Source organism: Quercus lobata, chromosome 2, assembly GCF_001633185.2.
Source record: "Quercus lobata isolate SW786 chromosome 2, ValleyOak3.0 Primary Assembly, whole genome shotgun sequence".
Classification (NCBI taxonomy): domain Eukaryota; kingdom Viridiplantae; phylum Streptophyta; class Magnoliopsida; order Fagales; family Fagaceae; genus Quercus; species Quercus lobata.
Genome location: NC_044905.1, coordinates 11,408,034 through 11,434,194, shown reverse-complemented (window position 1 = coordinate 11,434,194; position 26,161 = coordinate 11,408,034). Strand labels below are relative to the sequence as shown.

The 26,161-nt window shown below is 35.6% G+C and overlaps 5 protein-coding genes across 7 annotated transcripts; 2 read left to right on the top strand and 3 right to left on the bottom strand.

Moving 5' to 3' along the window:
• The first annotated feature begins 508 nt into the window (after positions 1 to 508).
• LOC115974485 (tRNA (adenine(58)-N(1))-methyltransferase non-catalytic subunit trm6) lies at positions 509 to 10,413 on the top strand. Of its 2 annotated transcripts, XM_031094874.1 has the most exons (14): positions 509 to 584; positions 753 to 887; positions 1,007 to 1,134; positions 1,960 to 2,080; positions 2,258 to 2,339; positions 2,408 to 2,478; positions 3,970 to 4,011; positions 6,143 to 6,267; positions 6,849 to 6,942; positions 7,825 to 7,927; positions 8,012 to 8,187; positions 8,340 to 8,445; positions 9,113 to 9,199; positions 10,065 to 10,413. In XM_031094874.1, the coding sequence occupies exons 2-14, from the start codon at positions 763 to 765 to the stop codon at positions 10,152 to 10,154; spliced, it is 1,350 nt and encodes a 449-aa protein (XP_030950734.1). In that variant the 5' UTR covers positions 509 to 584; positions 753 to 762; the 3' UTR covers positions 10,155 to 10,413. The 2 variants fall into 2 exon arrangements, with proteins under 2 accessions (XP_030950734.1, XP_030950733.1); XM_031094873.1 differs by having other exon boundaries at positions 569 to 887.
• A 600-nt stretch (positions 10,414 to 11,013) lies between these two features.
• Positions 11,014 to 12,003, bottom strand: LOC115959310 (protein ALP1-like). The gene is made up of 3 exons (XM_031077665.1): positions 11,851 to 12,003; positions 11,536 to 11,767; positions 11,014 to 11,465 (listed from the first exon to the last, which is right to left on the bottom strand). The coding sequence occupies exons 1-3, from the start codon at positions 11,941 to 11,943 to the stop codon at positions 11,014 to 11,016; spliced, it is 777 nt and encodes a 258-aa protein (XP_030933525.1). The 5' UTR covers positions 11,944 to 12,003.
• Positions 12,004 to 16,021: 4,018 nt separating this feature from the next.
• On the top strand, positions 16,022 to 22,414 carry LOC115974484 (transcription factor E2FC). 2 transcript variants are annotated; one of them, XM_031094872.1, is made up of 14 exons: positions 16,022 to 16,449; positions 18,659 to 18,842; positions 18,968 to 18,994; positions 19,154 to 19,239; positions 19,494 to 19,582; positions 19,706 to 19,760; positions 20,518 to 20,570; positions 20,659 to 20,709; positions 20,800 to 20,848; positions 20,937 to 21,002; positions 21,084 to 21,160; positions 21,324 to 21,522; positions 21,762 to 21,819; positions 21,964 to 22,414. In XM_031094872.1, exons 1-14 carry the CDS (start codon positions 16,252 to 16,254, stop codon positions 21,966 to 21,968), a joined length of 1,197 nt encoding a protein of 398 aa, XP_030950732.1. In that variant the 5' UTR covers positions 16,022 to 16,251; the 3' UTR covers positions 21,969 to 22,414. The 2 variants fall into 2 exon arrangements, with proteins under 2 accessions (XP_030950732.1, XP_030950731.1); XM_031094871.1 differs by having other exon boundaries at positions 21,081 to 21,160.
• Positions 22,415 to 24,043: 1,629 nt separating this feature from the next.
• LOC115959303 lies at positions 24,044 to 25,000 on the bottom strand. Its single transcript, XM_031077656.1, has one exon. The coding sequence runs from the start codon at positions 24,998 to 25,000 to the stop codon at positions 24,044 to 24,046; it is 957 nt and encodes a 318-aa protein (XP_030933516.1).
• A 544-nt stretch (positions 25,001 to 25,544) lies between these two features.
• On the bottom strand, positions 25,545 to 25,940 carry LOC115959294 (uncharacterized mitochondrial protein AtMg00310-like). The gene has a single exon (XM_031077646.1). The coding sequence runs from the start codon at positions 25,938 to 25,940 to the stop codon at positions 25,545 to 25,547; it is 396 nt and encodes a 131-aa protein (XP_030933506.1).
• Between the last annotated feature and the right edge of the window lie 221 nt (positions 25,941 to 26,161).

Below are 26,161 nucleotides of genomic sequence, written 5' to 3'. Positions count from 1 at the left end.
CCATAATAAAATAAAAAAAGAGAAGATTATCAAAAATAAAAATAAAAAAGAGAAAAAACTTACATATAACACATCAAGGAGTTAAGCCCCCCTTTCTCTCTTTTCTTCCCAGTTTTCCTCTCAAATCGGGAGAAAAAAAATTTGTGGGTTCGGGTGGATTTTTTTCTTTAACATTTTCCATCCTTTGTGTTTTCTTTCCTATACCAAACAAGAGAAAACATTATTTTCTCCCCTGTTTTCCTCTCTTTATTTTTCATCCCTCTTATTTTCACTCAAACCAAAACTCAAACCAAACGAAGCCTTAAAAGTATGACTTTTTGGGCCTTGGGGTCTCAACCCGGAATCAAGTTCAGCCCCCCACAAGACGGTTTCCCAAGACCGTCTCATACAAGAAATTTTCTCCTTTAGTTTCATAGATAAGGTGAGCTGAGCTGGCTTTTGAATTGTCTACTTGGCAATTTTAATTGACGTGTCTTATTTTTATTGGTCCACCTCTTATATATTGCAGGTTATATGATCCCGGGTTGAAACGCCGACTAAGAACACTGCTGACCTGGTAATACTTTAGTCTGCAACAAAGCCTGGTAATATTAACGTTCTCAAAACCTTAAAAAGTCTTAAACCCTAAACTATAAAATCAGGGTTTTAATGCCTGTGACTCTCTTTCAGCTTTCTATTTTAAAATTTTCCTTTTAATTATTATTCATATATTCTTCGCAATTAGACTGATTTTTTCTTGTTCTTCAATAAAGAATCATAATAATGTCCCAAAATAATTCCCAATCCGATTCAATTCAAAACCCTAGAGTTACCTGGGAAGGTTGCAGTGTCTTGCTTGACATCAACGATGGCGATCGTTTGGTTTTCGCTCGTCTCTCTGCTGGCTCGTAAGTCTTTTTTTTTTCGTTAAAAAATTTTGTTATTTTTTGTGGGTTTTTTGCATTTTATTTAATATAAATTGCCATGGAAAGTTTCATTGAGTTTTTTTGGCTGGTGGGTTTTGCAGGACATTGAAAATTGGGAATAAGACTTACTCTCTGCAACCTCTAATTGGTTGTCCTTTTGGTTCTTTGTTTCAAGTCGAAAATGGAGACCAAGGGCATTGTTTGGCTCGCTTTGTTCCCACTGTTGAAGGTTTGGTTCTTAAGTCACTGCCTTTTGATTTATTATCATTAATCTTATAAAGGGTATAGTTAAGGAGGCTTCAAACGGGTCTCACCTGCATTGGAAAGTAGCAAAAGTTATTAAACAAATACCCCCTTTAACTGAGAGTAGCCCGATTCGACTTGACTGCTTTATAAAATTCAAAGTTAATGAATGCCCTATGGCACCCGTTAACCGGACATTTTTTATTGTTTGGATAAACTAGGTGGCATTCTTTCAATTTGTTTGTGTTTATAGTGCCTAAACTGTGTTTTGTTTTACAAATGTTACATGACAAGGAAGTACAGTGTCTGTTTAACTACGGGGCAATTATGCTAATGGAAAATATAACTTGGAGCTGCCTTTGCAATCTGCCTTTGCTTAATTCACATGCTTTACTTGCTATTTTGATGACAAATAATTACTCAAGTGGGGTGTGTAGTTCATGTTGAAGGTGCTGCTAGTCAAGTTACATTAAAAGAATGATGTGATTTCAATGGATGAAATTGATAAAAGTATCTAGTTAGCTTCCTTTCGTTTGCTTTCTCATCTCAACCAAACAAATGAAGTACCTTCAAACCGCTAACTATTAATTAGGTGTGTGTATGCCTTTCATCACTGTACTCTAGAAGTCTTATCTCTGCTTGTCCTAGTCATGAAGTTTAACGTTTTCTCTCTTTGTTACTTCACTTTATAATTTCTTTTTGTACGTGTATATATCTTACATGTATATATTTGAAGGTCCATGTTCATTCCTTTAGCATCTTATCTTTTCTGTTTTATTTATTCATTTTGTTGTTGAATTTTTCTTCTTAGGCAATAATATTCAGGAGAAAGGAGACTTTGAATCACAAGATGAAATCAAAGATAATCGAGCATTAGTTGATAATAATAAAGCCCAAAGCCTAACTGGTGAAGAAATAAATGCAATGCGGAGGTGAGAACATCATGTGCAAAGTTAATTTATGTATATTACATCTAGGCTTCTACCAAATTGAATTCATGTATATCACATATCATTATAAAAGGATCAAATGATAATGATAAACAAACTACAAAGAGATCTATGATAATCACACTAGAAATTTGGACTAATGCTCACTATTTTTTGCAGTCAGGGTGCAACAGGCGATGAAATAGTTGAAGCTCTCATTGCTAATAGTGCAACATTTGAAAAGAAAACATCGTTCTCACAGGTAAGTTAGAGAATGAAATTGTCAAAAGTTTTTATTTTGAAGGAAAGCTTATTTCAATACGTTTGCAGGAGAAATATAGGCTTAAGAAGCAGAAGAAATATGCACCCAAAGTACTTTTGAGGCGCCCTTTTGCTCGAAGGTAAGTTAGCCTTGCTTGAATGATTTTATTTGCTGACACATCAATTTCGGGCTTACATTAATTTGAATTAGCTTGATTAGTTTGTAATTCTTTACTTTCTGCCAACCCCTGAAACCTTCTCTAGATTTTTTCTTTGTGACTCAGCAATCATTATGGAAAAAGATGAATACTTAGCATTAATTAATTCCTCCCAACTGTTGAATGACATTAAAAATAAAATAAAAACCCTTATCACGAGGCTTTGTAAATAATTTGCATTAGTTTCTTTTGAGCATGAAATAGAGTTGGAATTGAGGGAAGCACAAGGGATTTGCGATTGTTCAAGCTCCACTTGATAAAAACCATAGTGCTCAAGCTTGGCTTGTGCTTGAGTGAAGCTGAGCTTTTGAGCTTGAGCACAGATGGACATTTATATAATAAAAGCTTGGGCATATTAGCTAATCTCAATATTGAGGTTGGCTCATTTAATGTTGAGCAGCTTGCTAGCTTCATGAGTCGAACTTAGCTTTTTATCAAGGCTTCAAGCTTGTCACATTTAAAAAATGAGGTTCAAAACAAGGGCAGAGCAGCTTGGCTCATAATTGGCATAGCCATATCAATCCTAAGAGGAAGTACTGGACTGCCTTTTAAATAGCCTATGGCATGAGTAGAAAAAAATGAGGATGACATCAATGCTTATTCCATGGTGTCTGTCATACTTGGAAGAAACCAAGATTAGTTAGTTTGTTGGTCTATTAGGATCAATTAGTGGTTATCTTTTATATGTGCTTACATAGATAGTACTTAGAATCCGTTTGGATATAGCTAAAAGCTGAAAGCTGAAAATACTGTAGCAAAATAATTTTTAAATTTGTGAATAGTACCGTGAGACTCATTTTTAATGAAAAAAATTGCTGAAAAGTGAAGTTTGTGAGTCCCGTAAACAGTGCACATGTGCATTGTTCACGGGAGAAAAGTCAACAATCATGGCTTGAAAAAGAAAAAAAGAAAAAAAAGAAAAATGCAAAATGTGGACCTGAGAAGCACAAAATGCACTTCCCAAACGCAAACTTAGTGGATGATTTTCTAATTTGACTTATTTCAATTGGCCCAGTTTGTGGGTTTAGCAAAGCTTTTTCCATTAATGGAAGCTGAAGATATTTAAGGCAGACAATTATCATATAGCGTTTAAGAAAATAAAAGAAACATGTTGCAAATTTAGTTTTTTTAAGATGTTGGGTGCTTTAACATATATGATTGGGAAGATTGTAATGGATAAAGTCATCCAACATAGAAGAAAGCTAAAGCATACTTGGTCCATCTTCAATGGAAGTTACTGATGTGTGTGAACTATCCAGAATTATATCATGTGCATAGGAGAGCATTCTGTGAGTACTTTTATGTAAAGGGTAGTGGGGGTGAAAAGTGTTCCCTTTTACTGTCATTTCTTTGGAACCTGCCTAGTATATTCAAATGATAATATCTAATTTGTATTTACCTTTTTCCCCCCAGTATATGTGAGGCATACTTCAAGAAATATCCAGCAAGAATTGGGTAATGATACATCTCCTCATGAACTTATGACAATTTTGTTAACTGTCTTATGTATGTCTATGTATGTTTGTTTTGGTTCCTCTTATTTATTGTCTGGATATGCGATTATTTTGGGAAGTTTAAATAACATTATATATGTGAGTATATACATATGCATGTATATGTATGTATATATTCATAGGACTAACTAAGATATATTATGTTATCTAGCAAAAGTAGAAGTTGAAGTACAAGCTTGGGAGCAGTGAGTTACGAGGCAAGAAATACCCTTGCTTGGTCTTTTTTGGATAATATTTTTGTTATAAACAGAAAACGGATATGGTCTGTCGAATCTAATAAAAAGGCTATGCTTTTCGGACCCTTTTGTATCTTTATACAAGCCACTGGTCTTTTGCCAGTTTATTGTCCAGTTTTTGTAAGTAACATAATAGGCTATCATACATATATTCTGTTCTCATTTATGTTTTTTTATTTTTTTTATTTTTTATTTTTAACTCATTGAGTTTATGAAATTAATTTACAATAGATGTGAATGCTCGAAAATGTGTTAAAAACACAAAAACTTGTTTAGACCCCCAATTAAAAGATTACAGCTAGATTGCTTTTACTCTAACTTATTTAAGTGCAGAACAAGAGTAAATGAAGCGCAATAAACTGATAAAACTACTCTAGTGCATAAGCATGAACAACAAGCATTAAAAGTAAAGCACAAGAGTAAGGGGAGAGAGAATGCAAACACAAGATAACATGCCGGTGTGTTATCGAAGAGAAAACTGAAAAATTCGGCGAAAAAAATTTCTGCCGCCCTCCAAGCGGTAATCGATCCACTAGACAATCAGTTGAGATACATGGGTTAACAAGAGACCCTCTAAGCCTAATTTACCCGATGTACCTAAGCCCTTCAAGCTCCTACTCTAACAAGGCTTCTCGGAATCGTGTCTTGTCTAACTTTTCGGATCCCGTAATACGCCTAATTGCATCCACCAAGCCTCACCGGCTTCTTTTGGCAATTCCCTAAAACTTCCCAAGTTTCAAAACACTCTCTACACTCTGAAAATGTGTGGGTTGTGTTTGGGTACAAATCTCCTCTCTTAAGGTATGACAATGGGAGAGGGAAGGAGAAGAGGCTACAATGATTTCTCACTAATGGATGGGTAGCTCTCTCTAAAAGATGGGTGTGTATGTTGTAGACAACCTATCTAGGGTTTTTCTCTCTGAATGGCCTCCTCTACATTTGTGGGTAATAAGGATATATATAGTATGGGTGAAGGGGTAAAAAAGTCACACTCAAAAATCCTCCAGGCAGAGAGTTTTGCAGGTTTCTCACGGGAAGGCTTTACCTGTGAAATACTCACGAAATTGACAGTCTAGCACAACTCTTCAGCTTCCAGTCATGTGCCTCTCACATGCCTTTTCGCGGGAACCCTTATCGTGAACTTCTCACAAGTTAGTCGCGCAATGCACTGATCTTTAGTTAAGCTTAAGTATTCACCAATTTAATACTAAACCCAATACAATAAAACCCCACAAAATACAAGGAAATAAATTAAAGCAATTACTACACTTTTTGTCATGAAATAAAGCCAACATAAAGCGTAGTTGTAAATCACAACTTTACAAGATGTATGTTTCAATGTATCTATTTATATGATGTATTTAATCGGAATGCTGAAAAGTTATGGAATGCCTATTATATTGCCATACCTACCAGATGTGCTCAACTGTTCCAATCGTGTTACTTGGCTATGGATGCAGTTATGTCTAGGAATTTTACTTGTTCACAGTCAGCGTTTTCCATTTTGCTCAGTCTATGAAGCAATGCTATAGGCTACTGAAAGTAACTTTATACATTCATCTTGTGCTGTACCCAAATAGTGTAATGGTGTTTTTGTGTTGAAGTAGTGCCTTTTGAGAATCTCAAGTAATGGTTACAACACTTGCATATATGAAGAACCTTGGGTTCATGAATAACAAGTTAAACCCGTCTTTCTTTTTCTTTTCTTCTTTCTTTAATGGAATTGTGATAATAAGTAGATCTAGTTGTTGATATCTTGACATGGATATTTTTTAGATTAAACTTTTCTATGTGCTCATATTTTAATTAATTTATTTTTGTTTGCCTGTGATTCAGATTCTTGCGAGTGGATGCATTATCTCTTCTTCTTTCCATGGCTAACGTTACTGCAAATTCTGACGTTCTCGTAGTGGATATGGTTGGTGGCCTTCTAACTGGTGCTGTGGCAGAACGATTAGGAGGTTTGTTCTATGTTCATTCCCTTCAAATTGTGAATTTCTCTCTTTTTTTTTTGGGGAATACTTATCACCATGGAAGTTCCTACCAACTGAAGACGCTGACCAACACTTCCCGTAGTTGGAATCGATCAGAGTCTAGATTCAGACCATATACCCCTGAAAACATCCATTTAAATTGATCAGTAACACTTTTGAATTTACTTATCCCCAAAATGAAGTGCACAAAGTAGAGAAAAATATACATGTTGCCAACTTGTATTGGTTGAGAAGATCATTGAGCCAAATATCCATTGGTTGTATTAAGACGAGTATTTATAAGAGGAGTTCCATTTGATACATTCAATAAGTGCATTAACTTTTTTTTTTGGTCTACCTTCTCCTTACGGTAAACTTCAAAATGTTTAATTTTGACTAGCATGGATAATGTGGTCTCCCAGAACTTCCTCTTGCACTTCATTTCGGGGTTGGATTGGTATAGTTTTGTTGTCTGGAGGAAATTTCGTTGTTATGGATGACTCATGTAATTGAGAGCAATTGTTGCGTGTACTGTCTTGGTTGTTTTTATGATTTTCTTTGTGTGGCAGGTACCGGTTATGTTTGCAGTACATATCTTGGAAGCACTCCGTATTCTATTGATATAGTCAGAATATTCAACTTAAGTAATGAAATTTGTAAGAGGTAAATCTGGTTTTGAGTTCTCCCATTTTTTCAGAATTGCAGTTACTTGAAGGTTTTTTTTAATGACCCCACTTTGCACAAACAAGTTAGCATTATGTTGAGATTTGAATAAGGATTATTTGGCCTTCCCAGAACACTCTGACTTCCAACCAAATCTTTCCAATCTGAGCTCAAAACTTGGGCTTCGATCGAATATGTATTGGGTGGGATATTATGGGCTAGTTCATATTATTCCCCATGATGGTTAAAGGTGGCCAGCAGGAGAGCAAGAAAGGGAAAGAGGGTGACTTCAATTCCTTCTTTTTCCTGTACTTGTGTGGCTTGGGACTTCTGGACTCTCCTGTCTATTAGGTTTATGAAGGTGTTAGTAACCTTGGTCTGCTCCCACTCTCATTTTGCTTGCTAGGTCTTTTGTCTGTTAAGTTTTTTAAGGTGTGATGCTATTCCCCTGCTCCCGTTTTGTTAACTAGCAACCGTTGGTTGTTGAACAATATTTTGTGCATAAACATGGATTGGATTTAGGTTTTCACAAGAAATATTAAAAATGTAGTTGTCTTGCCTGATGATTTAGTTGGCCCAGGGATCAACTGGTCCAAGTTGCTGGCTAGATGTTATGGTTGATTCCTTATGATAGAAGCTTCGTAGAATTATTGAGGTGGCCGGTGCCTTTCTTGGGTAGTGATGGGACATTGAATAAATGTAGGATTTGCCACAAGTTTTTCTTAGTCCTTGTATATCCTGAATTTTGTGGGCTTTATTGCCTTGTTATTTTCTGCCATGTCCTTTTGATGGTTATGTTAGTTTATATTCTGATTATCCCCCCCTTTTTCTCTTGTTGTGGGGTATTTTTTTTTGCTTATTATTAAATTAATTTTGGTTCAGGATTGTGCGGTCTCCTCTCACTGACCTCTCTTTATCCCAAAATGGAACTTCTGAACAAATTCACCAGCAGGGAGACGACATTAACATGGAATGTCTGTCAAATGTAAGTGAGTAGTGACTTTGCCTTATTTTTGGCATATATTTCATTTTAGGTCCCCTAATTTTGTCATAAGATTGATTTGTGCAGAATCAAATATCTTCATCAGTTGGCACGGAAGAGATTACTCCTACTGAAAATGAGAAATCAGATCTTATCTCTGAGACCACTGTTTCTCCTGTAAACAAAACGGGCAAGTCCACAAAGGCTGGAAATAAGGCTTCAAAACAAGCCATTGACTTGTGGAAGGAAAATGGTTTTTCTAGGTAATTATTGTGTTTTTGGTTAACAAATCAGGAGAAAATTTTAGTTGATGGTTTTTTGAGAACTCATTTTCCTGGGAGCTACAGTCAGTGAATGTTTGTTATACCAATCAGAAGAAGCATTAGTTGACAATTCTTTTAAATATTTTATGCAGCCTAATAATTGCCGCACCAGAGCTGGATCTTTGGAATCTGCTTAAAGATCTTTTGCCACTCCTAGCAAATTCAGCTCCTTTTGCAATTTATCACCAGTATCTTCAGGTCATTTCTTTCAAATTCTTGGTATTAAGAAAATTTTGACTTTTTAATGTGTCTTTTTTGTCACTTTTTCTGAAAGGGTGAGTTTGGAACACTTTTTGCTCCATTATCAAATCTTCCACTTGGTTTCGGTCCAATTTCTTTTAAGCTTTGTGTTTGGAGTAGTTCAAAAATTCAAAAGTAGGTGATCTAATGCTAGATTGATAATTGTGGTATAGCAATCTAAGGGATTTTTTTTATTTTTTATTTTTATTTTTTAAAAATATGAAAGTTTCAGCTCAGTTCCCAACAGTTGATTTGCAACTATTATATGTGATCATGTCGATATGGTAGTAGTTTGTTTTAAGACAAGTCTGCAACTCCTGAATTGGTTTGGTAATGGTAATGATTCAGGTTAATGGATTGTTGCTACTGTTCCCTCTATATGAATGTTTTTCATAATTTTTAGATGGAATTCGATTTGTAGATTCTTAGGCGAACCTTTTTAATACAACCTGTGTAAATAAGGTTTCTCCTCCTCTTAATAAAATTTTCATGTTAATTATCATGAAAAAGCAGTTTGACTCATGGATAGGCATTCACTTCTTCTTCCTTTTTTTTTTGGATAAGTAGATAAGCATTCACTTATTGATAGAACAAAAACTCAAACTATTTTTTCTGTTGAATGCAGCCTCTTGCAACTTGCATGCATAATCTGCAGCTTGGGAAGATGGCAATTGGCTTGCAAATTTCAGAACCTTGGTTGCGTGAATACCAGGTTTGGTTTTTTGCTTGCTTTTTATGCACTCTATGGTGTGGAAGTTCTTCTACATTTGTAATCTTATATTTTTTGCCAACAGTATTAGATGTTTCGCAGTTAAATATTCATTGTTAAAATGTTATTGAAAAAAAAGAATGTGTGGAATTTTCTGTGTCAACATCCATTTTAATATTCTAATATTCCTTGCTCAATACATAAATTTTGTGTGGTGTGCATATGCTTGAGAGAGAGAGAGAGAGAGAGTCATACATATCACTTGAATGCACTCTTTGTGAGAAACGAACTCACCAGAGTGGACTTTTTTATTATCCATACCTAAGAGGCTAAGACAACCTCTAGAGCAAAAGCGGACCTGTCTGGGTAGGGCTTAGGATGAGGCCATGACCTAAATGGCCAACGATGCAGAAGTATGATAAATGCTGTAACTTCTCTTGTTGATGGTTCCCTTCCTTTGATTGGGATGCTGCTGCTTGTGAAATTGTTGATTGTCTCCTATTACTGATGTTCTTAGTGCACTTGTCAACTAACATACTGGTACAGCAAATTTCTTGAATTTTAAATTGTGTTGAAGCCAGTTAAGGAGTCATTCTTTAGAATTCTACAGTGCTTTAAAGTAAAGATCCATCTTTTTTTTTTTTTTGGGGGGGGGGGGGGTGGTGTTGTGGTGGGGGGTGGGGGGTTTATAGGCAATGCTAATAACTGTTCCCATTATAGTGCTGAATTTGAAACACTGACATCTTCCTTCTATTTTTAATCCCATTGATTGATGTCTGAAATATATCTATGCAAGGGGATAGATAGGGCGTTGTCCTTCAAATGATATACTTGACCTTTCCTCTTGATTTTTGATAATTTTGTGCAGGTGCTTCCTTCACGGACCCATCCATGCATGCAAATGAGTGCATTTGGTGGGTATATTCTTAGTGGGATTAAAATATGTAGCAGCAGCTAATCCCGCCTACAATGGAATAAGGTTGCTCCCATTTGCCTGCATTGCTTATTTGTTGGCAAGTAAAACAAATGTCTCCCGAATGTACACTAGCTTTTAGTTTTTATATTATCTGTAAACTTGCAACTGCTGCAGTTTTTTCTTGCGTGGTTGCAATCTGTTGTACATTTTGATTTTTCCATTTGCTAGTTACGGCACTTTTATTAGTTTCCCATTATGAGTTTATGATGATGATCTGGGCTTCTGCTCTAGTTTTTTTGGTCTTTGGTTTGTTGTGGGGAGTGTATGGGTTGAAATCTCTAGTTTTCAATTCGCTAATTAAGGGCCTGTTTGGATAAGCTGTTTCAAGAAGTGCGTTTTAAAAACTAGCGTTTTAAAAACGTGCGTTTTAAAAACTCCATTTTAAAAGCCACAGATAAGTGTTTGGTAAAAATGTGAAAAAATGCGTTTTCTATTTTTAAAGTCATATTAAGCGTTTGGATAAGCTGTTTTAAAAATAGCTGTTTTGAGTGTAATTTCCAAAAAAGGATTTAACTATTTTTTGAAGGTTATATTTTCATTTTTCCTGTGATCAGTGTTTTTTTATTATTGAAAATATGTAATTAGGCTTAACAATTACATTAATAATAACAACAATGATGATGTTTTCGTTGTTGAAATTCATGGAGAGAAGTTTATCAAATTTAAAATATTAAAAATAACTCATCAAGAAAAAGATATTAAAATAATTAGGAAAATAATTATATTAAAATGTTAATTGCCAACAATATCAATACTAGACAATCCATTATAATAATAAAAAAGTTCTTATCCGAAAAAATTAAAAACCAAAACACCAAAACATAAATAATAAAAATATTGTTTACAACCCACAAATGGATCGAGCTATTTTGTCACGAACAAATTTCATCTCCTCATCTTGTATATTTTCAACGTTTGCCTGTCTGCTACTACCTTCTCCACTACTATTGCTTCTTGGTCTATCCAAGTCATGTTCATCCCAATTGAATCCCTCATCTTCCCTATCATGTTTTCTAATAAAATTATGCAAAACACAAGTAGCAACTATAATGTTTCTTTGGTGCCTAATGTCATAAGGTGGCATTTGCTTTAAAATTTTCCATTTATTCTTCCACACTCCAAAAGTTCGCTCAATTGCACTTCTAAGTGATGAGTGAACATAATTAAACCTCTCTTCTATGTGATTCACTCGACTAGCTCGTCGAAAATCTGAAAGATGATACCTCTGTCCCTTATAAGGTGGCAAATATCCTTTCCTTAAGGGGTATCCAGCATCAACTAAATAATATTTTCCTAGTAAAAAAAAAAAATGTAAGATGTACATAAATAATATCCTTCATACATATATAAAAATTTTATATACCTGGTGGTGGTTTTGGAAAATTGACAGATTGTCGACGGATAGCATCTAAGAAAATACGTGTATCATGTGCTGCACCCTCCCATCCAGCCATAACAAATGTGAAAAGTAAATCAAAATCGCATGCTGCCATCACATTAAAAGATGTCACACCCTTTCTATTATAATATGGAGCTTTCTTGTCGTCTCCAACAACAACTTGGATATGTGTACCGTCAATGGCACCAATGCAGTCCTAAAATAGAATATAAATTTTAGTTACTTAGGAAATAATCCTAACAAATATTAGAAACAAATTAGAATGTATGAAATTAATACCTGAAAGTGTGGCATGTACAATGGATTCTTCTGTATATGTCTTGGAACTACACTAAATGTAGGGTCAGAAGGCTTGAAGATATCCATTGACATTATGTTAAGGTGTTTCAGAACTCTATGAAAATGTCTGTGTATAGTCTCACCAGAATGTTGGAATCTTTCTTAAGCCATCCCATAACATGCTCCTTGTCCAAATATCATTAAACATATACCTACTGACTCTTCAAGCCTAATATGCCTTGTGTACTGAAGTCCATATGTATGTTGTAAAACATTACACAATTGAAGAAAAACATGTGGCTTTATTCTAAACATTTCGTAACATTTCGTTTCATTACCCGTCAAACAATCCATCAACCACATATAGCCAGTTTGTTCAGAATCTCTACAAGGTTGTTTATCAATATATTTCATATAATATGTCACTGCAACATGACATCCAGCAATAGCAAGATCATATAATTCCTCATCATCATATTCATCGTTTTCTACATCATAAGAATGATCTTCATCACTATTACCAATATGATCATTGTAATCCATAGGAATATCACCTAAAATATTATACTCCCTCCGTCCCACTTTATTTGTCCTGTTTGAAAAGTCAAACATTTTAAGGGAACATCATTTATTGTCTTGTCTGTCTTATAAAAATGTATAAGTTTACAAAATTATCCTTAAATAAATTTATTAGCTTTTTTTAAAAGGAGTTATTCTTAATGAGGTTTAGGGGTATAATAGGAACATTAGTAAACTAATAACTTTTATTTTTAGAAACAGGACAATATTTTAGGACATTTCAAAATGGAATAGAGGACAAACAAAGTGGGACGGAGGGAGTAGCAATAAATTAGATAAATCACAATAAAGAAGAAAAATACCTATCTATAGCACATCACATTAATAGCAGAAAAATATTGCAGAAGCAAACAAATAATTGATATAAGTCAATCATCATTTTCCACTTCGCAAAAATCAAGAGACAAAAATATTAGAGTAGAAACTGTCAATGATTTCAATGCTACAATCACCTTTCTTAATTTAAAATTTTTTAAAGAGTATATCTTTTAATCCACAATAAAGAAGTGACTATGGTGTACGGCTAGCTATTACAGCAGTCAAACAAGGAAAAAAATTGTTCATGCTATTAACTTATTACCAAATACAATTCAAAATAAAAGTGTAGCTTTTTCCTTTAATTTCAAAATTAAGAAGATTAATTTCTTTTTAGAAGGAACCAGGATAGTGTTGAAAGAAATGAATCCAGCAAGTATAAGATGTAGAAGCCATATCTAGTTTACAGCTTCAACAATCTTATCTGTTGGAAAAAGGATTCTGTGAAATCAAAGGGGCAAATACCACAAGAAGTGGAACCATGTTTCCAATAGTCAAGAGACGTGTAAAACTATTTCTAAAAGATCTACACAGAGTTGAAGATGTTTATACTTTTAACTAGTTCAAGAAGATCCATGACATCATCCATATATTGCAGGCATGCCACCGGCAGCAAACTGCCGTTCTGTGCAGTTCTTGAACCAATCATAAGCCAATGTGGTAATTTCGCATAAGATGAGTTTCAGGTATCAGATTCAGTAGTCAGCTAGTCGTGTTTCTTTAGTGGTCTGTACGGTATAATATTATGATGCCAAGGAATGGCAACAAGTCGGGTTCGTGCCGGGTTTCTTTATGTCCGAACCTGACCTACATGCTTGCCCTGGTTACCTGAACCTGCCCGTTTATTAAAGGGATTTTTTAACCCCCAAACCTGCCCTGTCGGGCCCTTGCGAGGCCCACGGGTCTAGTCCAACCATGCCAGATTTGAGCTCAATCCGTGGCCCAACCCGTCCAGCCATGTCTAAAAAAAAAAAAATCACCATCCATTGAAATTAAGACTACCAAATATTCCAAACCAGAAAATGTGTTTTGAATTCCGATCTATGAAATTAAAAGCAAAAAAAAATAAATGAATAAACCGAACCCAACAAATCCCAAAAATCCAAACAGATGCCACGATCTAACAAACCAATCCATACCAAAAATCCAACAAATCCCAAAAATTTTGCAAACTCAGAAGGAAAATTAGCAAATCTGAAAAACCACCAACAAAACTCACAAAAAAAAAAAAAAAAAAAAAAAAAAAAAAAAAAAAAAAAAAACCCAAATTTGGCTCACAAAAAAACCCAAACCCAACCGGTTGTGGGTTTGTAACAACAAGTAAGGGGTGGTTCACGGTGGTTGTGGAGATTTTTATGATTGATGAGAGTTTCGACTTGTCAACGAGGATTTGGGATGATCCGTCGGTGAAGAATTTTTTTTCTTGGATCTTGGTTGTGGTTGTGGTGGTTTGGGTGAGTTGCATGGTGCTTGATCGCTTGAGGGAGGGCTTGAGACTTGAGAGTGAGAGTGGGTACTGAGTAAGGGTGAGGCGTGAGGGGTGGCTGCTAAAGAGAGTGAGAATTAGAATGAAAGTGAGTTATGGTTAGGTATAAGGGTATGTATATAGTTAGGTATTTTTGTAATTTTAGCTAAACTAAGTGGGGTAGGTCTGAGTCTGAGTTCGGGAGGGTGTTGCAAAAACCTGGACCTGCTTCGGGTTTTATTTTAAAAATCTAAACCTGACCCTACTGTTTATCGGGTCGGGTAACAATTGCCATCCCTAATGATGCCTTACCTCTAAGGATAAAATTTCCTACCATTAAATCCCCCTCCCATTTCCTTCCATTTTTATTTAGATGTAAAACAAATGGCATTTAAAAATCAAATAAATATCATATGTATCACATCCAAGCTAAAATGGAAGGTAATTGAAGGATTCAATGGGAGGGGTATTAGCATGCAGTATTTATTTAGGAGTAACATTTTTTTCACACATGGGTATGATAAATAAAGTTTTAAGAATTTTAGTTGCTGGTATTTTATTTAGGAGTAACGATTTTCTCACCTAGGTACAATAAATAAATTTTTAAGAATTTTAGTCTCTTATGAAAGTTGAGGCTTTCTTTGGTTGGGAGGTTGGAAAAATAGGAGGAAAAAAAATTGTATGTTCCGTCAGGTGTGTTTGGTAGAGATAATTAATTAAAAATAAGGGTAATTTTGTACTTCTTTCTCAAAGCCATTTTCTTCCCTATTTGGAAGGAAAGAAATAGTGGGTCCAAATAGAAAACTCAATTCCATTTTTCTTCCCCAATTTCTTTCCCCTCCCTTTCCATCCTAACCAAACATACCATAAAAAAATGAGATTAAATTCTATAAGAATGTGATATAAAACTCATATTTTACTCCTCCAATCCCAACATGCCACACCATCTTATCACATATTTAATAATAAGTACAACTACACCAAATCAATTGTAATACTCATATACAAATCCAACAAAATTGAGAGTTTATTGAGATATTATTAGATGTGGTAGGATGTATTGAATTTTAAGTAAAATGCTGATGTAACAATCTATTATTGGATGGTGTAAAATATGAGTTTTATATTCCATCCTTACCAAATTCATACTCTAAAAAACATTACTTTTTTGGCTAGTTTTTTTTGCCTACCAAAGCACTTATCTCAAAAGTTTATAATAATTGTAAGCAAATCTTTGTTGGTTATTAAAGCCTAAAATAGATTTTGTAAACCATATTTAATAATATAGTTTAGTAATTATCCGTTGGGGCCTTTTTTTTAAGAGTGTTTTAACCTATGACATCCGCTTCTGATGATATCTCTTTATTATCAGATTAAAATACCAATTAGTTTTTAGTGTAGGTGGAGATTGAACTCCAAATCTCTTATTCGATCATCAGAAATTTTACTAGTTGAGCTTACTGGAACTCACATCCGTTAGAGCCTGATAAGTCAAAATGAAACAATAGATACAACAATAATAGCCCTATAAAATCTCTGATGGTATACGTTGTATTATTCTTATTGTCACGTCGCGTATAGTCAATAAGTCCACATCGAGACCCAAGACCCCTTTTTATTTAGCCCAAAAAAGAAAAGAAAAAAAAAGATGATACAAATGGGCTCCAAGTCATTACACAAAAAGGAAAAACAAAAGAAGAAGCCCAAATGAAGAAAAACTCAAAAAAAGTAGAATGAAGGAGAGAGCGGAAAAAAGAAAAGAAAAGAAAAAGAAAGTAAAAAAAGAGGAAACTTAGGCAAGAGGGAGTGGCGGGGAAGGCTTGCGATTCGAAAGAATCGAATCTCTCTCTCCTCTTCTTCCGTTTCCTTAGTCCTTATTACTCTTTTCTTTCACTCCTTTTCAAACCTGAACTCTCCCTCTCGCTAAAACACCCAAACAAACACAAACACAAACTCTAACTCTCATTCTCATCTTTTCCCTCCAAACACTCCCAACATATCAATCACTCTCTTATCTCTCTATTTCTCTCGAGCACGCTTCAATGGCGAACGATCCAAACCTTCCAAATCAAGAACCTGGCTCGCAATTCCACACTCACAATCACAATCCCTACGCAGCAGCAGCAGCAGCAGCTTTCCAGGGAATTCAACCTTTCTCCTTCTTCGCTACTAATCCCTTTCCCTCCTACTCTCACGCGGCCGCCTCCGTTGCTCATTCCGCCACCTTTGCCGAACTGGCGGTGAGCTTCTTCGTTTCGTTTCACTTTACATTTACGCCTTTTATATTTTGTTTTTGGCACAAACGATAATTTTGTAGATTTTGTTAGGTTTTCAATTTTTTTTGGAATGGAATCAGAGCCTTTTCGGTTTGATCACAGTGTATCGTTTTTGTGATCCATTTATATATATTCATGACCTCAAAATAACTTCATATAACCATTTGCATTATCTGAATCTAAGAAACAGAATTCATTCTTATGATCTCTATTCAACACATTAAGATATTATTTCATTTATTCATTACATACTAAGAAGAAAACAAAATTTTGAATGATTTTGTATGAGCCAAAATAGCCGGTATTGAGACAACCTGGTATAGTAGGATGGTATATTTCAAAAGGGTAAGTGTACTGGATTGGTGGTACTGGCCAGTGTGATAAATTCTAGCCGAACAAGCTGATATGGTTCAATATTTATAACTCTGTTTGGCATTGTGTTGTGGTTTGGGGAAACTAATTTTTATCCCGTCAAGGGTGAAAAGTCCCATGGATTACCCGATAACTGGTTTTGGAGAATGGAGTAGGAGTTTGATTATCAGTGACGTGCAACTAATCTGAGTGAAGTACTCCTACGTCATCCAAAAATAAATAAATTATGTTGTCAAGACGATTCTTGTAAAAGCATTTATTCTTTTCTCCATTTAGAATTTCGGTTGGGCATTTTAAGTTTTTACTAAGATTTTTAATTATTGTTTCTTAGTTAAATGAATTTGTACTGCAGGCAAGTTTTGTGATTTTGTTACTTATGCAGTGAGCCACATTAAGTGCAAGTTCAACGCAAATATTGCATGCTTTTAATTTGGAATGCTGTTTCCTTGTATTTCTAAAACAAACCTTATATATCTCGAGCATGTCTTTTAGATTGCTATCTTGGCAAATCGTGTGGTATTATGTCTTAATGTGATTCTTTACGTAATATTTTTGTCCATATCTGCAACCTACAATTATGGTCAGTGGAAATAGCATTTTTTGTAAGAAGAAGGTTTTTTTTTTCAACTAAGGGCACAAAGGAACTGTCTAGAATCTGACACTCCATGTGAACATCAATAATTAAACAATGTAGATGGAATGTCTTGGCTATTGAATCATCAGAAAGAATATAGAGAGTGTTCTTAATCTATATTTATTCAAAACCCATGGATTAGGGATACTGTGTTAGTAAGAAGAAATGATTTTAAAGATGGAAGCAGTAAATTTCGTTGTAATTTGGAAAATATGTAAATGACTTGCAAAGTATTTCATTTTCTTATTCTTTTATTTATTTAAATTTTCCACATGCACCCAGGTCTTGAACCCAAGACCTCACCCTCCATCACATTATAATGGGAGGAGAAAGTGTCGTTTGAGCTAGAGCTCATTGGCTTGAAAAGTATTTCACAATGCCCCAGATATTTTCAGATCTTTGTTCTGTTATGTGCTGAATCTGACTGGGGCATCTAACGAACCAAGCTTTCCTTTGATGAGCCCAGCTGACATCCCCTTTAAAAGTTACCTGTGACAATGTAAGGGGTAGACAAACAATATCTTACCTGCTGGGCTGATAAAGCTTTATAAATGTAATCACTTGTATGTTCAACTGAAAATGCATATGCAACTCCATACTTATTAGCGTTTAATTAAAAGCTAAGTGGGTCTTGAGCACTTTGTACGCTTCATACTTGGTTTTTATGGTATGGGAGGCTGGATGCGTGTTGAGAACTTTTTAAAAATATATTGTTATGGCACTTAAAATTTTGCTTGATTGTTCACATACATTTACTTATGTATTTCTCTTTTGGTACAAAAATAATGACTTAAATATTGGAGATGTGGATTCTTTATCCATGATTGTCATACAGTTAGCTTATGATGGCCTCACATTTATGTGAATTTTCTTTTGTACATCATGAATTGATATAAATGCAGTGAGAACACAAACAAGAATTATTGTTGGGAAGTGGCTGGGATGGTTGTGAATATTGAGTTTGCCTTTTCTTAATTAAGAGGTTTCAACCATATACTCATACATCTTGTTACCTCTTATCTGGTTAATATAAAATCTTGCATGAACAGAAGTTAAATTGTATGAGTTAATTCCACTTCTGTTGCAACAGTATCTGTCCAGCAGGTGTTTGATTTGTATTCTTTGTACCTCTTTATGTAATTATATAAAATACTGTAATCACTGCAGTTGAGGCAAATGAATGAATTAGATGAGTGTGAGGCCCAGACAAGTGGACAGGCCGCCATCCCCGGACAGACTGAATTAGCAAATGATCTTCCACTTAAACCAGAGTCACGCACTCGTAGAAAGCATCAGACTCAATCAAAGGCTCCAAAACAAACCAAATCTGGGACTCAGAAAACAGATATTGGTAACATCCCTTTATTACATCTATTAATTAGTCCATATATTAATATCTTGGGCCCATGTAATGGGCATATTGATTTCTAATTTATTATTTTTTCCTGACGGAGTGTCCTAATGGTCTGAATGCAGCTAATTGTCGCTATGACAGTTCTTTAGGTAAGTTTTTAGTAAGGTTCTATTCAATTACTGCTCTTCATATATGATTCTATACATCACACAGATACACACAGTTTGCATTTATTTGTTGAATGGTTGGTTTTCTGTTTGATGTGGCTACTGAGGTTATGGTAAATGGGTTTAATATGTTCTTTGCAGGCTTGTTAACCAAGAAATTTATCAGTTTGATCCAGGAAGCTAAGGATGGCACCCTTGATCTGAACCATACTGCAGAGATACTGCAGGTATTAAATGTTGTCATAATTTCTATGTAAAATTGCTATTCGATTGGTGGAAGTTAAAAAAGGATCTGCTTCTGTTGAAAATTTGAAAATGTTTTCCTATGACAAGAATTTCTGTGGTGAATATGAATTTAATCCTTTTTCAACAGGTATGTTAAGCATGACTCATTCTTGTGCCAGAAATTTAACTTGCTGGTATTGTTTAGTGCTGATTACTTTATACTCTCTGGGTATTTGCATCATATTGTTTTTGACAGGTTCAAAAGCGGAGGATATATGATATTACAAATGTCCTTGAAGGAATAGGATTGATAGAGAAAACTTCAAAGAACCACATACGTTGGAAGTAATGATATTGATCTTTTCATTTATTCAAAAAAGAAAAAGAAAAAGAAAAAGAAAATACAATTTATTCTTTAGTGCTTTCTTCTTTATTATTAATTGATAATGACATGCTAGCATTAAACAGGGGATATGGCGATGTGGGCCAGCAGGAGCTGGACGATCAAGTTGCTGCACTAAAGGTGCATATAAAATTTCAGTCATTTCAATTTCTTGCATGTTCTTTATGTTGATTTTTTAATTGCTGAATTTACAGAATTACAAATTGATTATATTATTGCATGATAAGAATCTCAAGTTATTGCTTCTTGCACAGTATAAATTGAGTGTAAATCTTTTGAAATTCCGTGTTGGCATACATACAGTAAGAAACATGACAGGAACTTCATAGATTGACTCGTCATTACAAAAGCAGATTTCTATACAGAAAAAATACTCAGCTGGAAGTACTTAAGCCTTGCTCTGTAAATGTACTAAAAAATGGAAAGTTAACATACATGATCTTTGATGCTTTCTCAATTTGTATGCAGAATAGTTTGGTTGAGCTGTGTGAACTAGTTTGCAAACTTCCATTTGGCTTAAGTCCAGTTTCACAACATATTGTTAGCATATCCATCTTCATAAAAGTTCCAATGGATAGCTGACATTAAATGAAGTCTTGTATCAGTAATCCAAGATTAAGACAAATAGATCTCATATGAAGCAGATTGCTGATGACTGATCATTTTCTTTAGCTGGACTCAGAAATTTACGGTATTGTCTGCATTAATTGTTTGGTTAGATAAGACAACTTAATATCATGACGTCAACTTAGGTTTGGAGAGTTCAAAGCTGATTGTAACTGGCATATTTTATAAAATGAAATTGAAATTCAAGTTTTCTAACCTTTCCTATTGACATATTACAATAACTTGAACTCTCTCCATTGTTTCATTACAGGCTGAAAATGCGAGTTTATATCTTGAAGAATGCAGTCTTGATGAATTTATAAGGTTGGTTCACTAATTGAGAAAGATGTTTTTCTATGATTTATCTTTTTAGCGTTTTGAATTTTGAGCTGTCATGATTTTCTTTCCTCAGGCAAAAACTAGAGTTTCTGAATGCCCTGAAGGAAGGTGAAAATTATCAAAAGTATACTCCGAATTCCTCCACATTCTCACTGTATCTGATGTGTATGATATTGGTTCTTTCAGTTAATAGTTTGCCTCTTTGGACTGTCAGGTACCTTTTATTAACAGGAGAAGATATTATGAGCCTTCCATGCTTCCAGGTATCTCTCTCTCTCTCCCTCTCCTTGAAATTTGTTCCTTATCTGTTGATTTCTCAAGCTTACTTTCTGGTTGTTATCATTGTCACAGAATCAAACACTTATTGCAATAAAAGCTCCACAGGCTAGTAATATTGAAGTTCCTGATCCTGACGAGGTGGGTAGTGTGGATGATGTGGTTTGAAAATGTGTGCATTGTATTAGCATATATGTGATTGGTTGGCTGCTTGATCAGCAGGATATTGGTTTCCACCAGAGGCAGTGTAATATGACTATTAGAAGCACCACTGGACCAATTGATTTGTACCTCTTGAGGTATTCTTTTATGAGCATGTGCAGCTGTATTTCTTCGCAATCCCCTGCCTCTCTCTCTCTCTCTCTCTCTATATATATATATATATATATATTTCTTGCATTATATGTTTTACATGAGAAGGTAGTGTCTTCTCTCTAATGGCCATGTTGTTGATGCTTGTAGCAAATTTGACAGCCAACATGAAAGTATGAGTGTTAAGCAGGCTAAATCACCAGATTCATCAGCTGGGAATAGTGATCACTGCAAAGAGGAAGATGCAGTGCAGCCACCCCAGGTTAATCAAAACAATTCTTCTGAAGCTTTCAGCTCTCCAGCTTCAGAGGTGTCTGGGATTCAGAAGATTATTCCTTTGGACTCTGGTGTAAGTATGTTTAGAAGTGTTCTTTTAAAATTTATTAAAAAAAAAAAAAAACCAGATTTTTTAAGTTTCAAAGTGGATTTGTAACCCTATGTTTTGGAGGGAGATGAGGGATAGAAGAGGGGAAGATTTGCAAAAATACACTAAAAATGAGTTCTCTCCATCCCAAACATACCTTATAGGTTTTTTCTTTTTTCCTATTTTGGGTCATGCTGAAGGAAACCTAACCAACTTATTTGCAGATTGACAATGATTACTGGTTCCGAACAGATCCTAAAGTCAGTACTACAGATTTGTGGGGTGAGCACATTATTTAGCTGTTCCATATTCAACAAGTTTCAATGCCTGGAATTTATAGATGTGATTATGCAACTGGATCAATTTGAAGATCTTTCACTTTAAGGACACCTGTATAGCTTACTTACCATTTACATTTTGTGACAGCATAATTAGGACTGGGTCCAAATAGGAGACATCCTTCAAGAGGATTCTTCAGAGGGGAGTGCTGTATTGGCTCAGCCACAAGTATCACAGCAGGATGTCTATGTAAATAAGAAGCAGGTACTTAATTGTTCCAGATGACATGCTGATTCAGGGTTTGCTAACTCCCCTTCACATTTTGAAGTGTAGATTTTGTAGCTAGATTTTCAGTTTTCTGACAAAGATAGCTAATCACAAAGATTATGAAATATCTGACAAAGATGCGAGTCTTCTGTGGAACCCGCTGATGTATATACTATATAGGATAATTGGTATAGGTTTGATAGGGTCCTGATGATGTAAGACGATAATAAGTGACTTTATTTTGGGCTTGTAATGCAGTAAAGGTGCAATGAGAGGGTAAAATTCTTAGTAAATGTTGCAGGTTCAACTAAGTAAATTTTGTTGCAAAAGCCTTGTGATTTTGTGACACTGTCTGGTGATCCGGTCTTTTTTATGGGGAGAACTTGGGTCCAAATACCTCCTCCCCCTCTTCCCCAAGGTTCAATCGATAGTTTAATGGTAATGGCATCTTGCCCCATCTTTGTTGTTCGCATCACACCTCCCATTCCTCCCCACTATTACCTATCATTGAAAAATGAAAAAAAAAAAAATATATATATATATATATATATATATATACACACACACAAAAGTAGCAATCACATCATATCTTTGGTAAGTATGGTCTATAGGAAAGTCGCATGCAAGTAGACTGGCTATGGTTGAATCATGAATGGCCTGCTGGAAGGGGGGAGTTGAGCAACTGATTATTGAATTCACTGCCATTATTGTGACTTAGTCCAACGTGGTGTTGTTATTGGACTTCTCAGATCTAGCCAAATGGGACTAAAAGAAGAGAAATGAGAATAAAAGGGTCTCAGACCAACCAAAAATTTGTTAATGAACTATTTTTGAAATGTTTTGATACTACTTTTATGAAAAAAATAAAAAAATTATAAAAAATCAATTTTTTTTTTCTTTTCAATAAAATTTTCTTAAAAAAAGTTTTGATACCTTAATAATCAGTTGATTTTTTTCTTTTTTGGTTATTGTTCTAATTTATGGGCATTGTTCCAATTAAATGACGCATCATAGTTCAACCTCAATCCAATCTTAAAAACCTTCTCCATTTTTCGATTCTTCGAACGATCTGAGTTTCAAAACCGTGGTTGTATTACTCGGCGGGATCAAGGATGGTGTTTCAAAGTGATTCATGGTAGACCTTAGTTTCAAATTGCAAAAAGACCCTTAGTGTTTGAGTTGATTACAACATGTTTTCGTGTATTTTTAATTTTTGTGTTATTAATTATTAAGTGATCAAAATTGTTAAAATTAATCTTTCAATCTCATTTCCGTCGATTATAATGGATGGAAAGTGGTCACATGCACTTTATTAATAAAATTGCATGCGACTATTATATTATAAAAAATTCTTTTTTTTTGTTTTATAAAGGATATGGCTTCTATCTAGTGCATTTGTACACTGAATATGATACGATGCAGACATGTATCCAAAATTGCACATGTATTCGCATCATATCGTATCTAGTGCATAGTTGCATTAGACAAAAACTTCACCCCATTATAAATAATTCAATTTTTTGTGACAAATTTTAATAAAATCTCATTTTAAATTCTCAGAGGTCATTTTGCAAAGCTTTGATTAATACTTAATAGTTACAATCTTTTTTTTTTTTTGGATGGCCATTTTTTTTTTGTTGATAAACTAGTTACTATCATTTATAACTATATCTACTGCGATTAGTGTAAATTTCCACCACAACAACCATAAATTAAAAAATAAAATAGAATTTAAATAATTAAAAAAAAACCATCAAATTCTCACTGGGTCGGGTTGAAACCCAGCTCACAGTAACTTCCATCCATAGCTTAGTTGACCCTGCCCTTTACCAAAAATTGCTTACTCAGGCACACGCCCACGCACTGCTGCAATTTGAGGTGACCCAATCTCTCTCTCTCTCTCTCTCTCTCTCTTCATTCTATTTTTTTTTTTTTTTTTTTTGATAAGAAATACTTTCATTCATTCAAAGGTCAATAAAGTACGTACATCAAGTGCACATTCATGCACAATATGGCTTGGACATTCCTCAAGCCATGCACTAAAGTCCTCAACATATGCAGCATGTTGAGCTAATATATGGGCAGGGACATTTCCTTGCCTTCTAGTGTGCGTGAACTCAAAAGTCCTGAAACTCTGAACTTGTCGCAGAATTCCAGCGATGATATTCTGAACCGAGGATGGTGGCTCACTCAGCCCCTGGACCGAGTTGCAGATATTCAAAGAGTCACTCTCAAATATCACGTCTCTGACTCCGACATCGCACGCAAACTGAATTCCTTCCTCCAGTGCCTTAGCTTCTGTCTCCAACGCACCAAGCGGCAATGCCATTTTCTTGCTTAGTGCAGCAACCACCACACCCCCACTGTCACGGATCACCACACCAATTCCTACTTGCTTTCTTTTGGAGAACACAACGCCATCTACATTAACTTTGTAGCAACCCGGTCTTGGCGGACACCATTTGACCACCTCAGGAGCGCTCACTCTGGTCACTTGTGGGCCCTCATTCACTATTTGGAATTCCTCCAGAAGTAGAATGGAACTTCTTGTGACCGCCCTTCCATCTCTGCCTTTGCCTCCATGAAACACCTCGTTTTCGTTTTTCCATATCCCCCAGCATATGGCTATTATACGCTCCAACAAACCTGGGCATTGGTCCTGTCTTTTCTGGATGTGCCATACAACATCTATAAAGTCCCATGAGGGTTTAATTTCAAAAGGTAAGGCCATCTTGCTTGATTCCCAGGCTTCTTTGGCCTTGTCCCAAAACCAAAAAATATGGCATGCAGACTCCAGTTGCTCCCCACAGGCCTCACAGACATCATCCTTAGTGATATTCCTCCTTTTTAAATTTTCCTTGGTGGCCAAGATGTTCTTGCAAGCCTTCCATGCAAAATGCTTAAGTTTGTTTGGCATATTCATTCCCCAGACATGCCTCCAAATCTCTCTCAGTTTTGTTGGATCAGATGGCTCTGCTCCTTTTACACCCCACTGTTTCTTGGGCCATTTTGTAGGCGCTTCTCACTGAGAATTTGCCATTTTTGGTTCCTGCCCATATTAGTCTATCCCGGGCCCTGTTCGCACTAAGGGGGATGCTGAGGATTGCATCTACATCCTGACGCATAAAGGTTTGGCGAATTAGATCAACCCTCCACTCCATTCTGTCTCCATCGATTATGTCTCGTACCCAAGTTACCCCAGTACCCAAAATCTCCGGAGTTACCACCTTGTATGTACTTGGGTTCGGAAGCCATTTGTCTTTCCAAACTTGGATTCGCACCCCTTCCCCTCCTTGCCATCTCACCCCCCGTTTGACCAGGGCTTGGGCTGCCATGAGGCTTCTCCAAGCATATGAGGGTTGACGACCCATATTTGCCTCTAAAAAGTCACACATTGTAAAGTACTTAGCTTTATAGACTCGGTGGAATAGAGATGAGGAGTTTGTTTGGAGTCTCCATCCCTATTTGGCCAGCAGAGCCAAATTGAACGTCTTCAAGTCCCTAAAACCCATCCCTCCTTTCTCCTTTGATAAACACATATTATCCCAACTCATCCATGCTAATTTCTTTTCTTCTTTCACTTGCCCCCACCAAAATTGTCTAACCATGCTTGTTAGCTCCTCACATAAGGAATTAGGAAGCTTAAAGCAAGACATTGTGTATGATGGAACAGCTTGAGCAACAGCCTTTATCAGCACCTCCTTCCCTGCATTGGAGAGAAGTTTTTCTTTCCAACCTGTTAATTTATTTGCAACCCGCTGTTTCAAGTGTGCAAAAGTGTTTCGTTTCGACTTTCCTATTAAGGATGGCAAGCCAAGATAGGCTTCATGGGACCGGATTACTTGTGCACCAAACATTGTTTTTATAGTCTCCCTCGTACCATTATCCGTATTGTGGCTGAAGAAAATGGATGTTTTGTTCCTATTCAGTTGTTGACCCTAGGACAACTCATAAATCTGTAACACCCTTTGTATCTCGGCACTCTCTCTGGCTGTAGCCCTTCCAAAGATCAGGCTATCGTCAGCAAAAAATAGATGTGAGATCCTCGGACCCCTGGTTGAGGCAACAACTCCCCTTA

Excerpts from the sequence above, each read along its gene's own strand:
- LOC115959303 (XM_031077656.1), bottom strand. The coding sequence starts at position 25,000 with ATGCCAAACAAACTTAAGCATTTTGCATGGAAGGCTTGCAAGAACATC.
- LOC115959310 (XM_031077665.1), bottom strand. The coding sequence starts at position 11,943 with ATGTCAATGGATATCTTCAAGCCTTCTGACCCTACATTTAGTGTAGTT. Across the intron at positions 11,768-11,850 it reads TGTACATGCCACACTTTCAG|GACTGCATTGGTGCCATTGA; the intron begins GTATTAATTTCA and ends ATTCTATTTTAG. Across the intron at positions 11,466-11,535 it reads TTTTCCAAAACCACCACCAG|GAAAATATTATTTAGTTGAT; the intron begins GTATATAAAATT and ends TTTTTTTACTAG.
- LOC115974485 (XM_031094874.1), top strand. The coding sequence starts at position 763 with ATGTCCCAAAATAATTCCCAATCCGATTCAATTCAAAACCCTAGAGTT. Across the intron at positions 7,928-8,011 it reads ACATGGAATGTCTGTCAAAT|AATCAAATATCTTCATCAGT; the intron begins GTAAGTGAGTAG and ends TGATTTGTGCAG. Across the intron at positions 8,188-8,339 it reads AAGGAAAATGGTTTTTCTAG|CCTAATAATTGCCGCACCAG; the intron begins GTAATTATTGTG and ends TATTTTATGCAG.
- LOC115959294 (XM_031077646.1), bottom strand. The coding sequence starts at position 25,940 with ATGTTTGGTGCACAAGTAATCCGGTCCCATGAAGCCTATCTTGGCTTG.
- LOC115974484 (XM_031094871.1), top strand. The coding sequence starts at position 16,252 with ATGGCGAACGATCCAAACCTTCCAAATCAAGAACCTGGCTCGCAATTC. Across the intron at positions 18,843-18,967 it reads GACTCAGAAAACAGATATTG|CTAATTGTCGCTATGACAGT; the intron begins GTAACATCCCTT and ends GTCTGAATGCAG. Across the intron at positions 20,571-20,658 it reads AGTCTTGATGAATTTATAAG|GCAAAAACTAGAGTTTCTGA; the intron begins GTTGGTTCACTA and ends TTCTTTCCTCAG.